Here is a 16,795-nt window from a genome sequence, read left to right on the forward strand (position 1 = left end):
CAGTGAAGTCCAGATATCCAACAGAAAGGCTAATCCAATTCAGTGTGGACAGCCCTGGAATGCAACACACAGCCAACATGAACTCTCTAGATACGAAAACATTGTATCTGGACTGGACAGCTCTCTATTCCAGATAGCCCCGCAGAACTCTGAGCATGCAAAATGAGAAATAGGCTCTGAAATTGAGCACTTCCCTGGAATATGAAATCATTTCATATTAACTTCAACACGGGCAGGAGGAAGCAGATAAGGGGCACCATTGCCTTCATCATGCTGTCTTCTCTGTTTCTCGCTCTCTTCATTTTTTTTTCATAATAAATTTCAAATAATAAAATTAGGTAATACACTCTCGATTGCTTTTCACCTGGCCCTGCTCAGGATTTGCAATAAGGGTCACAAAGGAACAAAGTTCCAAGAGAAACAATGTTTTAGGCAGTATAAACAAAAAGCCTTCACCCAGTTGTTCCTGTGGTCACAGGTTTCTGGCTGCTGTTGTACAGATGTTCAGGTGAGACTCGTTGCAGAGCCAAGCTAACCTGCGTGGAAGACACTGCCCTACACTGCTGCTTGTTACTGCAGCTTCAGATCCCATGCACTCACTTCTCTGGAATACTCCTTCTCCATGAGGCAGCCTATTCTAGGGATCCAGTTTGGAAATTAAAAGAATAGCCCAAAGGTTTAAATATCGGGAATTGGGTTTAAATACTGGCTGCTTGTGCACTCGTGGTCACCTCTGAAACACAAAAGTTGGACAATCTGCATATCGACAGACCAGGAAGTGACGACAGACCAGGAAGTGACATAAGTCAGGGCATCCAATATAACCTAGGCTTCTCATCTCCTTCGCATGGGAATTTCTGTACCTCTTTAAACTCACAAAAAGCTGAAGCAATCTCTGAATAGCAGTTTATTTGTTCAAAAGAAGAGACAAGGGCAGGGAGCGGAGGGTGGAGGTGGACAGTGACAGAGAAAAAGGCAGAGGTCCCCGTTGAGCTGGTCTCCTAAGCTCAGAGCATCAGTCCCATGATCAGACCTCTCCAGTGCCTCGTGAAGCTGTGATGGCTCAAATGCATCTGCTCACATGTCTAATCTGGCCCAGCCTGACCCAGAGGGCAGTGGCTCAGTCTGCTAGCCAGAGCACTGGCGATCAGGGCCCATCAGCACCACCCTGTTTGGTGATTCCAGGAGAGCTGCTCTAATTTCTTTCATGCTTCATGGTAATGCACTGGCAATTTACATAAGATTTAGTAATAGTGGCAAAAAATAAATCTCTAGAAATTTAAAATGCAACAAAGGTACTCAGTCATATGTCCTGTGGGTGTCTCTTCTGATGTCTATTACAGTTCGGGCATACGGGTGTCATCTTCTCCTGAATGTCAGGAAGTCAGGGGTACAGGTCAAAGAGTTCATGTGAGAAGGCAAAGACCATGTGAGTGGTCTACGAAACACTCAGACCTCCTTCCATTGGCCCCCTCATATTTAGTCAGTGAAATATGCTGCAGAGATAAAGTCATTCCCATTTGATGGAGGGAGAAACTGAGACCTTGAAAGGTTCAATTATTTGTTCAAGGTTATACGGCCAAGACAGAACCCAGATTAGCTTTCAAGTTCCTCATTACTATAGTTTTATTTTTCTAACTCCTTTCTAAGATTGGGAGAAATGAGAATTAGTTAATGGACTAATCATTATTCATTTTGCTCCCGCTCACTGAGCATGTTTCTATGCATCATATCATTTAATCGCCCACTTAAGAGCAAGTGTCATTTCTCAAGGAAACATTCCCTGAGCATCCTCTGTGCTCCTTCTGCTAAGGCTGCATGGCACTGACTCCCTACAACATTAATTTGATTTAATTAATATGACTTAAATATTAATTTGTAATTAATTACTATATCACAAATGAGCCCTGATTTTAGCCATGTGTTCACATGGAATCCTACCCTGACATCCCCAAGGCAGGAAATTAATTAATTCATGTAACTGCAGAACAGTGCATTGCAGAGGTTCAGGACACATTGTTACCTGTGTGGCTAAGGTATAACTTTGAAACTAACATGGAGCCAAGTTTAGCGCAACATATAAAAATGAGAAGTTACATCGGGTATGGCAAGCCATGCCTATAATCTCAGCACTAAGGCAGTAGAGACAAAAAGATTCAGAGTTGTGATACTCCAAACCTTCTTGGCCTAATGCTCTCTTACCTGATAGCATATTGTCTGTTTTTATTGAAGGAAACTTCAAAGTCATCTCATGCTTGTGCCTATGAATCATCAGATGGTCCTCTGTTGGGAAACGCTGTCAGGTGATAGAGAGAGGAACAGGAGACATTCAGTTTGAAGCACATACTTGACATCAAAGAGAAAAAGACAGAATCAAAACCAAGAGAGACTAAAATAAAATCAGTTCTGAAAAAAATATTATCATATGAGTAAAGTCTCCTGCTGATTTACATTCACGTGATGGGTGTGGAGGGGATCCCTCCCAACTATATGCAACTATGTACATATATATGATATAATATATGTACATATATATATATAATGTCCATTTGTGTGCCAAAAGGCTTGCATATGTGGCAGAGGACTACTGGTAATGCTCTCTGTCTCTAGTCATCTCACAGTTCCTCACACCTTCCCCCAGAACTTTCCCAAAGTCCTCTGCTTCTTGCATAAGTGCAGCTGCACTGACTGAACAGGCAACCACAGAATCTATGTGTTTCTTGAGAACTAGAGGTTTCTATCTCGGGGTTGGAGGGAGGGGATGAGAAGTTTTCAAGTTCAAGAGACTTTGAACTCTGTCTTATCTTTTGCTAATTAATGCAAAAAAATGCATATTTTAATGACAGAAAATGCAAAAAGCCCTGTTGAAAGTACTGAAACAACGCACACACACACACACACACACACACACACACACACACACACTGCACCCTGGTGCCTGCCTCTGATAGGAAGCCTCTTAAAAAAAAGTAGCAGAATTGAAAGGAACACTTCTCATGAATAACAGTGGCAGAGCGTATGAAGTCAACATGAGGAACTGGATGGAGATCAGGGCAGCACTCGGCACATTCAAAACCATGGAACTTTCTGTAATAGTCACTGCTTTACATAATAGCATAAAATTAAGTCAGAGGCACAATAAGTATGCTAGACATTATCTACAGATTAACCAAAAATAAGAGAAACACATGACATCGAAAGAATTTTGATTTATGTCAGATTTTGGGAAAGAATTCCATGCCACGCTTAATTTTTTAAATATATCTACTAACGTACAGCATGATGTCTTTACAGTATGTTTCTGCTTATGAAAGCCTAGTCCTCATATTATCTGCTTTATTTTAATTATACATATGATTTCACAGTACCATGACAAATTATTTGGGGTGTTCTATACAGTGCATGCTGTGGTCAGTCTGTATTTATCTGAAATTTTCAGGGAATGATGTTAGGGTTGTCAAATGTTGCTTTCAACTATTTTCGGGCATTTCTGGCTCTTTTGTGTTGAGGAGAGCCATGTGGTGACTCTGTCCATTGCATCATAAACAAAAATGACCCTGCCACCCAGAGTCAAGTGTCTGCCTGCTGCTGTAAAACCTATGTCACTTCCCTTGCTGAATTCACGGTATAGCTAGGTGACTCACACCAGAAATAGTGACCCCGAAATCACCTGAAATATCTCAAGGGTTATGCTGAATACTAAAGGAGAAAAAAAGAGTTTCCTCAAATTCTACCACAGAAATGCAGCCATCAGTAACAGCAATGAGCTTTGTGGTTTGGCTGCAGTTTGATGCTGAGCAAACTCTAGCTTGACCTGGCTCAGCTCGGTATGCTTGTAATGACTGAAGTGAGCACAGTTTCATTACACATTCACTGAACACAGTGAACTGAACAGTGATTATTAAAGTCACATATAAACACAGGAAAACAATACATTCTGATAAACATTTCTAGGTCCTTGATAACTTGAAAAGAAACTTCCAGAACTCAGGATGGTCAATATAAATCCCTATTACCTTTGTACCACCATAGTTGAAGTTATTTGTTATTTCTTTTTATATAGAGAATGGATTTGTGGTCCAACAGGACTCCACTAGGCTGAAGGCTATGAAAGGTTCTGAAAGTCGTTATTTATTTAATGCTTGCAGCATATACCAAAGAGTCTGAAAACAGTGGCACTTACACTGACTTCTGGTTACCCAGAGGTTTGCTTCATTAAACTTCAGGTTTTCCTGTTTCTGTATTATTTATTCTCTTGATTTTCATTTATTTCATTATTTCATTTCATATATTCTCTTGATTTTAACACCAAATATTTAACAGTAGTACAAATGAGTCAGAGAGAAAAGTTAATGTAATATAAACAATATGACACTATATTTTATTTAGTATATAAACCACTTGAAAAAACTTATTTTTTATTCTATGAGTGTGTTTTGCCTGCATTATGCCTGTGTGACATGTGTGTGCCTAGAATCCATAGAGGCCAGAAGAGGCCATCTGATCTCTCAAACTGGAGTTATAGATGGTTCTTAGCTGTCATAGGTGCTATGAACTGATTCAGGCTCCTAACCCTTGAAATATCTTTCCAGCTTTAATAAGCTGGGGTGTTTTTTGTATAATATTTTCTAAAAATTTCTTTTTAATTGTGTGTGTGTGTGTGTGTGTGTGTGTGTGTGTGTGTGTAACATGTGCAGCATGTGAGCGCAGGTGCCCACAGATTCCAGAAGAGGATGTCAGATACCCTTTTAATTACAAGTGGTTAAGTGTTAACTAAAATGGGTGCTAGGACCCCAACTTGGGTCTTTGTGACATCATCATCTGCTCCTGACCCCTGAGTATGCTCTCCAGCCTATAATAAATCACAATAGCCAGGATGAAATATTTAACCAGGTTTTTCTGCTTTTTCCTTGTTTGTTGTTATTACACAAAGGCTCACTACCTAACTACCTAGCCCAGGCTAGCCAGGAACTCAGAATCCCCTTCCTTAGCCTCCTGAGTTCTGAGATTATAGGAACACAGCCATAAACTGCAAAGTAACTAAAGTTGCCTTCTGAATGAGACAAGTATTTGCAAATTGTAAATAAATGAGATGCCTAGTATAAAACAGACATGAGATCTGAAAGTAACAAGCTACCCAGAGGATAAGGAAGAGTGGGAAGAGTGGGGTCTAGGTGAGCCAGAGAGCACAGCAAGGATGGTTCTTGTTTCTTCGGAGACAGAGTTCATATTTACAGATTGGGTCTGAAAAGACCTTCCAGGTGTTAGAGGCCATCCCTGACAGAGGAAAGTTTCTCTCCAAGAAGAGGAAGTGGAGCCGAGGAGTCTTTCTGTCACCTCCTCCAAACACTGACAATCCTGTTTCTTCACCTTCAAGGTGCCCTAATCTTGTTATTTCATGTCCCCAGATTATAGGATGACACTAGGGCAAATGCTGTGATACAGTCCTATACATCACACCTATAGTCACACCTATAGTCACACCTATGATCGCACCAGCTGATTTGACTATGAGTTACTAATATTCCACCGAGGTGACACTCGGGACTATGGGCTGGTGTCTATGTCTTTGTTCAGCTAGAAGATGAGTATAGTTTTATAACAGTTTGTCAAGAAAAGGGAAACACTTCCACATAAAGGACACACTGACTTCTACATACGTCATCACAGCCAAAGCTGGGGGTGGGTGGGCGTGTCTTGGAATTGTCCCCTTAAAATGGAGATAGTACATGAATCTTAATTTCTCACATGTATCCAACATTTTCCACCGTCTACTTAGCCTCATTAAAAAAGCACCTTGGCTTGCTTCTTCAACAAAATATTCAAGGTTACTCATAATGGGATCTAGTCAAGAACTGGGTAGTAAGGGTACAGTCAGTGACACAGTACTTGCCTAGGATATGTGAGTTCCTAGGTTCAATTCCCCAGTGCCACACATAAAACTGTAGGAGGAGCTAAGGTGGGAGGAGTAAGGAGAGGAAGAGAAGGAGGAAGGGAGAGGAAGAGGAGAAGGAAGAGGAGGAGCTAGGAGAGGGAGAGAGACGAGGGAGAGAGATGAGAGAGAGGGGAACATGGAGGCGGATGTTCACATGTCTCCTGAAGTCAAAGGTAGTTGGTATATCTAGGTTGGGTATTGGGTTACAATTCTGATTATTATTAAACATTACCAAACATATGAAGCCTTTGATTAATCTTTAAGCATTAGAGTCTCATCTTGTTATTGGGCCCGCATGGATGTCGGGATGATCTGGGCAATGCCCAGCCTTGTGGACACAGCATGGGAGATTGGCAGAGCCAACTCCCATGCTGGCATCTCGTGAGTGACAGGGCTGGTGTTTCTGGCTGGCCGTTTTTAGTTGCGGTGCACAAGTGGCCTCTGGCCACAAACATGGCGGCTGAGCTAGGCAAAGCTGCTGCAACTTAGATAGTCGGCTTGACTGGCAAGCGTTTTAAATAATTATTACAACAAAGTGTAACCAAATTACAACACAAAACATACTTAAACCAAAAGTTAACTGCACTCAATCCCCTCAGACTTTGCATGTGACTTGGCAGAGTCTCCCTCTATTCCCTCTAGGCTCGACTAAGTTGAGGTGCTCACTGCCCGGCAGGATGCTCTGTACCCTCTGTCTTCTTGGCACTATTCTTTCAGGCTCTCCTGCCTTCTCACCGGTGTCTCCATCTTGACTAAATTCACCCTGGCTATCCTTCAGCTGCCTCCCTCGCAGGCTGCCCCTGGATCACTCTGCTTCCCGGCACTGCCTCCTGCTCCTGAAAGAATCCTCTGTGCCACCACTCCAACTCCCTTGCCATCCGCCACCCACTCACTCATTAATCCCTTCCAGTCAGGCCTCCACCCTCTGCTTTCTCCCATGTCTCCTGCGAGCACCTAGCTGCCAAATCCAACAGCCGTTGCTCCATCCTCCAAAGATCTCAGCTCCGAAGGCATAGAATACCAGTGACTACATGACTATGGCATTGGCCAGTTTATATCTTGCCTGACTCCAGTGAGGGAAACAGAGCATAGAGAGATGCATAGAACAGAACAGGAGAGTATCAGAAATTGAGGATCCAGAACAAAGGAGTTCCAAAAAAAAAAAAAAAAAAAAAAAAACAAGGCTATAACCCAAATGAAACCACAGGTATTGTCAACCAGGAGCAGTTATGATCCTGGAATGACATCTGGCAACCGCTAAGGATGTTTTGATTGTCACAGCTGAACTGTGCTATTGGCGTCTGATAGGTTAAGACAGAAATGTTGCCAAGCATTCTATAATATGCAAGATAGTGCCCATGTCAAAGAGCAACATGGCCTTAGATGTTGATGATGCTAAGCTCAGGACAGTAAGTGCCATACAGCACAATATTTATGCATAGATATCTCTCTCCTATCTGACTGTTGTGAATCTCACATATGCCTAGATGCTTTTCTCTGCTGGTATCCCAACACTGGACATAGCTGGGAATCCCCACCTAGCCTGACTCCTCCTTAGCTGGATCTCTGGAGGTCCTGTTCCATAGAGAAACTTTTCACTTTCCTCCCCCTAAGTAAAGACAGCTCCCCAGTGTGTTCTGTTGTTTCTTTATTTTTTTAAAAAAATGCAATCAACTAGTTAATTGGTGAGTTCATCATATGATTACAAATCTGATGCCCAGACCAGATATGTATGTTCAGAACATTGTGGTTTTCACGGGAAAGCTAGACTACCTAGACACACACAGTAAGTGCTGAGAAAAGGTATAGGTGGCTTGTAATAAATAAAACTTAATGTCTATTGCCACAGCCAAGCAAAGCAAATCCCTCCAGTCATCTGGGTTCCTTCAGACATGGAGGCTTCCCTTTGAAGAAACTGAGGGGTGTTTTGTTTTGGTTAGGGACCAGGCTTTAACTTAGTAAGGAGATATTCTGCACTTACCATGGAAAGTCCTTGTCTACTGGGATTTTCCCAGTTACTTATCAACCCATCCAGATTGCCCTAGTATTTCCTACTTCACAATGGCTTTCAAAAACCCATTTGCTCCTACATTTTTTTCTCTACCACTTTTCTTGTTTACAAGTTAGAAAGAAACACTGGCACAAAATTCTTTGATGAAAATTTCACCCTCTGGCTGCTCAGCAGCTAACACCAGCAACAATGTTTTGTGTTTCTCCAAAAACTCCTCTTCAGACCCCCTCCCCCACCCAGAATCCTCCAGGAACTCTGGAAAATTATAAGGAGGACACTCATCTGACTTGCCCTGGCCCCTAGGCACCGCCCCACAGTGGACTGCCAACCCTGTTACACAAACTAATGGGGGTGGGCCTAGGTTTTCTCGAAGGTAAATGAAAATTACAAAATAAGTGTAATCTTCCACGTTAGCAAGAGGCATATGCTCAGACTTGGAAATGTGTCCTATCTGCCAAAAAAATAAAGATCTTAGGATAAAAACTATTTCTACATATCTAAACCCCTGGAACATGACACTACCCAAAGACAGACTCTTGAGTCAAGAGCAAAAATGTCACTTTCAAGCTTAAAAGTAAAATGCAAAACTGTAATTTCCACATAATAGACGTGGATTCTAATATGAAGGATTTAGCAGCAGTGGTGGCAACAGCAGTGGACATTGGTTGAACACTAGGTTCATGCCCTATATGAAGAGACTAAGGAGAGACCCCAAGATTCTATCCCGCAAGCCAAGATATCCACTCTACTTAGCACTTCGGTGTCCAAGAACTATAGTTCAAGAATAGTCATAGGGGTATACTTCTTCTCAGAAAGAAGAGAGATTCCAACCTATGACTATGAGACATCTCCTAAAAAGCACCCAGCATACATGCAAGCAACTGGCAGTTGTGAAGTACACACCACCTTCCCCTTTCTGAAAGACAGCCCAGCGGAAATGGTGGGCAGGATGTGTCTGGCTTGCTTCCGGAGGAAGTTTACTCATAGGGATGTCAGCACCACTGTGTTTTGGGGTGAAAGGGAAGTATTTCAAACTTGAAAGCGCGATCTAACAGTAGTGAAGGTGAGAATGGTGATGTCGACAATTGGAGAGGGGCTGAAAGCATTTCAGTGAGGAAAGAAAACCCAGTGGATATGGTGGCCTGATGGGAAATACCTTTCCGGGGAGGGGGGAAGGGAGAAGCATTTCCTACAAGCTGGAGCACAGAGGATCTGCACACTCACCTGGGAGCAGCCTGGGGCACTGCAGACAAACGGCCTCTCCTGCTCCAAGTTCATCTTGGATTCCTCATAAATCTGAAGGGTTAAAGGAAAACAGAAACCCATGAAAATCTCTTTCTTCTGCTTTAAATGCATGAGAAAGACAATCACGGGGAGACTTCTATTGCCAGTCCCTAAACTGAACAAGTTACACACGAACACAGTGAACACGGTTGAGTCCTGTTGTCCAGCTTCTTGGTTCTCCTGACTTGGATTTCAAGTGTGCTCTCCTTAGCACATATTAAAGAAGTCATAGCGATGTTGGAGCCTAAAGCCTGCCTATCCAATGGTAGCTGGTGGGTGCTATTGGCAGCTAAGAAGACCCCTAACTTCCCACAAGATTCCAAGGCAAAGCACACCACCTCAATCCCACTGAGAACTCTGAAACTGGGAAAGCCAGAGGGAGACCTTCAATTCTGTGTTCACCCAGCAAAAATTGAGTATGGTCAAAATTGCCTTTACCAATGACACCAATGCCAGGAAAGTGCGGCCGACATGGCTCTGTGGTTAACACATCTGTTGCTGTTGGTTGGCTCTGTTCCTTTTTAAATGACAGGAAGAACCATGTAAACATAAGGGACATTACTTAGATGATTTTTTAAAATATTCTAAAACCATTATTAGGATTGCATTTATGTATTACATATGGTTTTAAGGTTATGTGGATCTACTGCTAAGCTTCAAAACCTACTGCCTTAACCCTGGGTGCAGGAAGCAACGTTTCTTTAAAACATTGATGATGATCAAAGCTTTTGGTGATTCCAAAAGGAAGACAGTGGCAGCTTGGCATCATGGATGAGTCCCACTGTGCAACTATGTCTTGTTTGTGCATTTTACACCTCCTTCTCCAAACACTGGTCTCTCATCCTCTCCCTTTTCCAAAAGCATAAAGTGAAGATGTTTGTCTTAAATGACATTGGCACTCAGAGATTAAAACGAAAATCTAAAAAAAAAATTTAAAAACTTGGGGTAAAGGTAAACCTCTTCCCAATGAGAAGCCTCTTTGCAGATGGTTTCTCAACCTGTGGGTCGAGACCCATTTGGGAGTCAAATAACCCTTTCATAGGGGATGCATATCAGATGTCCCACATATTAGATATTTCATTACAACCAACAATAGCAAAATTACAGATATGAAGTAGCAATGAAATAATTGTATGGTTGGGGGTCAGCACAACATGAGGGTTTTAAAGGATGGCAGTGTTTAAGGAGGTTGGAAACCACTGCTCCAGAAGGACTTCCCACTGGCTGCCCCACAGTACAGTGATTAGCATAATTTTAATGATTTCCTATATTAAGCATTGTTATATAAATTCCTTTTCTGAATTTACCTAAATTTTTCTTATGGGTTAATGCTCTTAATTTTTGTTTTTCAATCGACACATATTTATGAAATATAAGGTAGAAATTCAACAACTCATGTGCGGCCTGTAATGATCAAATTGCGGTAATTGGCAGGGTTCCTTTAAACACAGTGTCTTGGTGCTTGTCCCTTGTAAACTTTTCTCTGCCACTTCTTCAAAACATATGTAAAAAGTTTTATATTCATGTATTATATTTATGAGAAGAAATAAAAAGCTAAGTGTATTTGAAATCTCTCTGCTTCCTCTTATCTGAAGAAAGTTATAAGCAACAAAAAATAACTTCTACTATTTATTTATTTATTTAATGTTGCCACTGCTGATTTCAGATCATCACTCCTTCCAATGACAAAAAATATAGAGCAATAATTTTGTTTGGGGAGGCAAAATAACTACAATAAACTAGCTTAAGAAATAGTATAAAGTAACTTATTCCTTAATTAAATCTGCCTTGCTTTTCTAAAAAACAAAAAACTAGCAAAAACTATTTCAATGCTTTCCTGGAAACGCCTGTGCCTGTGGGTCTGTCTGCTTGGCAATGGCTTTATGCCTCTCTCGGTGTCCCCACCTTGACAATAGGCGTAGCAATATTTATCTTCAACCCCTTTGTCCCTGTATCTGGCTCCTTGGTTTAGAGCCTATCAGACGTTGTGAAATCCTGGAGAAGAGTAGGGTACCTTGGAGATAAGAGAAGTTTGTGTGTACGTATTAGTGAATACCCGCACAGATAAGAATCAGCCCCTATGTGTAAAATTACAATTTAATTCCTTGTTTGCCTATGTGACTCTTGGGTGCCACGTGAGAGCTTCATTTGCTAATGCCATGAAGGAACAGGGTGTTTACAATCAAGACGAAGATTACATGATAGTCAAATGGGAGAGCCCTATGTATGCATATTTATGGGGGACATCAGAAGGTAGTAATTAATGATAATTAAATGAACGTCCCAGCAACAGCTACGGTTGAGGCTAAAGAGCTTAACGAGCCAACGTAAGGGAAGAGTTGGCCACACTCAGGGACTAAGTCTAAGGAGAAATTGTCTTTCCACTATAATCACTGCTCGACCCCAGTCCTTGACCCACCAACATGCTGGCTTTCCCCATAAACTCAGGCTCAGTGCACCGATATTCTACAGCTCTGCTTGGCATCAGCATTGACCTCCATAATCATCAGTTACAATTTCTGCTTCGAAGGTCCTGGAACCAAACTCTGTTACTTATGCTTGAGCACACTTCAGAGCCCAGTTCCACAGACTTACTCTGAGGTCCTGAGCTCATGGTGTGTGGCTGTCAATGTTTGGAGGAATATGATTAATATAAATTGATATTGACATCTATTAGCAGAAAGACTCTATACTTCAAGAGACACACTATGAGACACACGGAGTCTCTTCTCAAACAACGTAAAGCATAGCCTGCAGTACAGTCTGCTGTTACTACCGTCCTTTCAGTTTGTTTTCCAGACAGAGATGAATCTGTAGCAACTTAGTAAATGATATGCAATAAACATGGAGCAAATCTGTTTGGAAACATAACATTGGGATAAAAGTCTTGAGGCAAGCAGCCGTTGCTAATATAAAGTAGGTTGTAAGGGATCAGTAAGGTCTAATATGAGTGGGTGTGTATACACTGTATACACTTCAACTACTTAATTTTGGGGATCTACAGTTCCCACATGCAACTTCTGCAAACAACACTTGCTTGTTAATTCTTCTCCGTGTAGGTGCCTGCAATAGACTTTCTAAATGGAACCACTCTGCCATGTAAGCCTCATTACTTTTATCAACTGGTATGATCTGGTCTGATGTATTAGTCAAAAGGCATGGTGGATTTTTTTTTAATGGTCTCTTATTATGTTTCTTTTCTAGTTCATGGTACAATAATTACACTTTCAGACCCTTTCTGAAGCTCCATATGGGTACTTTTATCACCCACCAAGTGGGCCAAATTATTCAGATTGGCTCTAGCCAGGTTCTTCCATACTTGGTCCTCAGAAGCAAGGCCTCGTCCTCTCATTTCCCATCCAGATATTTTACTGGCTGGGATATTTTTTAATAAACCAAATTTGGTTTGGCAATCACCACAGCCCAGGCTCCACTGCCTAGAGCTTCCATAGTAGGCGTTCAATAAATATTTGTGGAATGGATAATGAGTCTTGAATCATCACAATAAATTGTCTCAACTCTAGAGGCAACTTTTTTTTTTTTTTTTTTTTGCCCAGAATCAAATCTGAGAGGTGAGAGATTGTGTGGGCCACAGATTCTTCCCTTTACTAGATATAGTCTTAAAACATCTCCCCAGACTTTGTGGGAGTGGGGAGCCAAAGGTGCTTTTATTGGAGGACAAAAATGGGAGGAAGCTAGTTTCTCTCTGTTCATTTCATCAGATATCACAAGCAAGCCAGTCAACCTGGGTTCCTGGGGTGTTCATGACCCTATAGACCACCCTTTGAGGAATCCTGATTTTGGCTGCACAGATGAGAAATAGCCCCGCTGTGGCAGGTGTTCTACCACTTAATAGTTTTTAAATAGTACCATATTAATCGTTCTTTACCTACTGTCAGACTCACTGTTCAGCTAAAAGGAATGCTTCATGAGTCTAATTCTTCTCAACTTTTTGAAAAACAATTAAAGATTCTAACAACACAGTTTAGTCTCACACAAAGTGAGCAGAGGTTTCCCCAGCAGACCAGGAGATGACTGGCTTGATTTATAATTCAAACCCTCTACTGACTGCATTCCAATGGCTGCCAAGTGGGCTAGAATCTCTTTCTTTGTTCAGGGTTTGACCCCACAAATTCCTGGTCTAAAATGGGAAGTTGGTCTATAATGGCTGAGGCTACCAATCCATTCAAAGGTTTTTCTGGCCATTACAATAGGCTTGGAATGAGCTGTTTCCCAAAAGGCAAACATTGAAAGAAAAAAAAAAAAAGCACCATTAAGAACCTAGAGAGACTACACAAAATACTCTAGATACATGATTTAAATGTAAGGGTAACATTTGAGCCAGAGTGAGAAAAAAATTGACTCCTTCTGGTTTTCAGTGATCAGCACAAGGGAATGTTTTTCACCACCCAGCTCAGATACAACCATAACCAATTCTTTGTAAACATTGAGTCCTCATCTCTGTGGGATGGCACAAACTTCCCCCAGTAGAGTCAGACAGTGATATGAAATTTGGAATGGGAAACACTAAAAATATTGCTTGTATCTGAAAGCCTAGGACCAAAAATAATAAGAATGTCTATGTTGCAAACTGAGCATCAATGTCATTTACCTGATTATGGGTGCAGCGCAACCTTGAATTTTAAACTCTGGCTAGAATCTATTGCCTTACCACAAGACTAGGTGGAAGCTTCTTGGGAGAGTTTACCTGAAACAAAGCCCCTGCCTTAGTGAGCCTCCTGGACCTTGGCTTGAATGAGCTCTAGAGAAGCAAAGGGTCCCTCCCAAAATGGTTAGTGCTTGAGGAAGTCCCACTGAGACTCCAACTCTGCACTGTTTTCTTAGAACACACATACTATTTAGCTAAATGTATTACAGGCAAAGCCAATTTGGCATTTAGACCAAAAGACATGGCATCATAGACCATAAGAAACAAGTACACTACCCACAAACATGTTCTACACTCATTTTATTCTCTGTCAGATGCCCAACTCTGTCTCACATTAAAGATGCAGGTTAGATCCCCTCACACAACACTAGCTGTCAGAAAAAAGTGCATTTACAGTTTGAGGCTAAGCCTTTTCTAAATATTTGTAAAACGGGATCATAGTAGCCAAACATTTGAACCCAGAACCCTCCACACAGAAGCTATCAGGAAGGACTTAACTTTGGGAACTTTCATTCTTTCTTGATATGTCAAACCCAAATACTATAACTTGAAATATGAAAAATAAGTGCCCTTGAATTTCAGTCCAAGAGAATCACTGGTTTTGTGAATAGATCTTTGTAGCTCTCCGAGTGATTCTGTCCTAATCTTACAGTGTCTGTCTTCTCTGTGTAAAACTGACTCTTTGTATGTCTACTTCTCTGTGGATCTTTGTCTTGCACCCCCATCCTCGTGTGTGTGTGTGTGTGTGTGTGTGTGTGTGTGTGTGTTTCTGTCTGTCTGTCCGTCTGTCTGTCCCCAACCCTCCTGGCTTGCCTTTGCTAGTAGAGGAATCGGGTCAGCTCGTTTCCTGTCCCTGTGTTATTCTTGAAGTGCACTGCAGTTGGAATCTGAATTTCATTGGGCCAGTATTATTTGCAGCTGTGTGACCTCTTTAACCCTGCCTTTAAAAGTGACATTTCAGCCCTCCAGCTTGAAATGCCTGCATGCTGCTGAGTTTTCCAAGCAGAAAAGGACTAGGCCCTGGAGTGAGACTGCCCCTCACCAGTGTAAGCTGTGACAGAAGGTGGTGTGAGCAGGGTGTGGTCCTGGACAGCTTACAGCTGGCACTCTTTTCTCGAGGTGTAGAGCTGTGTGTATTTGCCCACAGCTGAACGTGAGTCTGGCGATCCAGTGGAACAAAATTCCCTGCTTTTTGAAATGTTCACCATCCTCTCATATCCTCCAAAGCTCAGGCTGCTGCTACAGGCTGAAGCAGAGACCTCTTGAGGACTTTGTCACATACTCCATCATTATAGAGACTGTCAAAAGTTCCCTTCCCACAAGGTCCCCCTGTTCCCAGAAGGAAGGATTTCCAACAGCTTTCATCTCTGGAAACTGACCCTGATCTTACTCTCAGAAGGAGGCCCAAGGAGGAGTGAGTGCTGGGGGCTCCCGGCCTCTCCCTGCCTTCTGCAGGGGCCTGTGGTTTTATATGTATGTGGCGTTTATAACCATATATTGGAAAGCATTCCGGTGGGATTGGTTTTTCATATGTTACAGTCCCCCATCTCTCTTTTCTTAAATGTTCCATATGTTTCTTTGGGTATGAGGGCTTTTTTTTTTTTTTAAGTCATGGGCTAATTGGAGCTTTTGTTCTCCCTAACCTGTCTTCTGACTTTCCTATCTACGGGTTCAATAGTTCAGTGCATATTCACTGAGCCCAAGGGCAAGACATTAGCTTTGCAGCACAGAGAAGCCCAAAGCATGTGTCTGCCCGAGTGTGTGTACTTGGATCTTTGCTCTTCTTGCTTCTATCCAGTACAGTATATTTTTGCAGAACATCTCCCATCTCCAAGAAAACTGTGTTTGACGTGTGTGGTTAACAAAACACTAGGGTGGTGTTTGTCTGGGTTTTAAGGAAGTATTGAGTGTAACTAAATCACTTGGCTTGTTTCTAATGGGACTGGATGCAACCTCAGAAGAAAACACAGTCTGCTTTCTTATAATACTCAGGACAACCAGTCTGGGGGTGGCCCCACCCTCCCCCATCAATCCCTAATTTAAGAAAAGCCATATAGGCTTCCCATCGGCATGATGGTTCAGAGAAGGTGTTTCCTCCTTTGAAGTTGCCTCCTCTCAGATGACTGTACCTTGGTGTCAAGTTGACATAAAACCAGACAGGACAAGGGTAATCTGGGTTTAGGGTGGTATCTTTAGTTTTCCAGTAACTCTGCTGTTGCCATTTAAAATAATTGCCCCTTGGAATCTTCAGATGGAAAAATTACAACAGCAAAGAAAGAAAATTCAAAGTTGGGTGTATCCTTCACAAGGTCAAAAATGACTTGCCATGAAGCCAGTTTCCCCTCTCCTGATAGACACTATAGTGCAGTATTCTTTTGTATATCCAGGATGATACCTTTTCAAAAGGAACTGCTCTGCTTCCAGACAGTCACTGTTTAGGGGAAGGGAGTGGTATTTTATGTGTTTTAGAAGATTCACTTACTTGTTTTTATGCATGAGTGTCTTGTTTGCACATACATATAAGTGCCATATCTATGCCTAGTGCCCACAGGGGTCAGAAAGAGGTCTGGATCCCCTGGAACTGGAGTTATAGGACGGTGTGAGCTGCTGTATGGGTGCTGCACATTGAGCCCTGGTCCTCTGCAAGAGCAGCCAGTTCTTTTCATCATTAAGCCACATTTCCAGTCCTACTAAGTTATTTTTAAAGGAAGTGATTATCTTAAAATATTTTGAAATGTCACAACTTTTTAATCTTGGTTTTCTGTGTACTTGTGCAAATGCTAGTTTTGCTAATAAGTTGCTCTATTCCCCAGAAACAATGCATTAAAACGTCTCCTGAATGTGAGGGATGGCATTTGAGAAGACATCAAACACAATGGCAATTAACAGGCTGGCA

The 16,795-nt window shown here is 41.9% G+C and overlaps 1 protein-coding gene across 1 annotated transcript in view; it reads right to left on the bottom strand.

The window, feature by feature from the left end:
- Creb5 (cAMP responsive element binding protein 5) overlaps nucleotides 1–16,795 on the bottom strand; it is a 392,746-nt gene that overhangs the window by 298,119 nt on the left and 77,832 nt on the right. Inside the window, exons 2-3 of the mRNA XM_076913325.1 lie at nucleotides 9,171–9,242; nucleotides 2,203–2,296 (exon numbers count right to left, since the gene is read on the bottom strand). Coding sequence (XP_076769440.1) covers nucleotides 2,203–2,296; nucleotides 9,171–9,224 — 148 coding nt within the window. The 5' untranslated portion in view covers nucleotides 9,225–9,242. The remainder of the gene's footprint in view (nucleotides 1–2,202; nucleotides 2,297–9,170; nucleotides 9,243–16,795) is intronic.

This window comes from Arvicanthis niloticus, chromosome 15 (genome assembly GCF_011762505.2).
Source record: "Arvicanthis niloticus isolate mArvNil1 chromosome 15, mArvNil1.pat.X, whole genome shotgun sequence".
In the NCBI taxonomy this organism is placed as follows: domain Eukaryota; kingdom Metazoa; phylum Chordata; class Mammalia; order Rodentia; family Muridae; genus Arvicanthis; species Arvicanthis niloticus.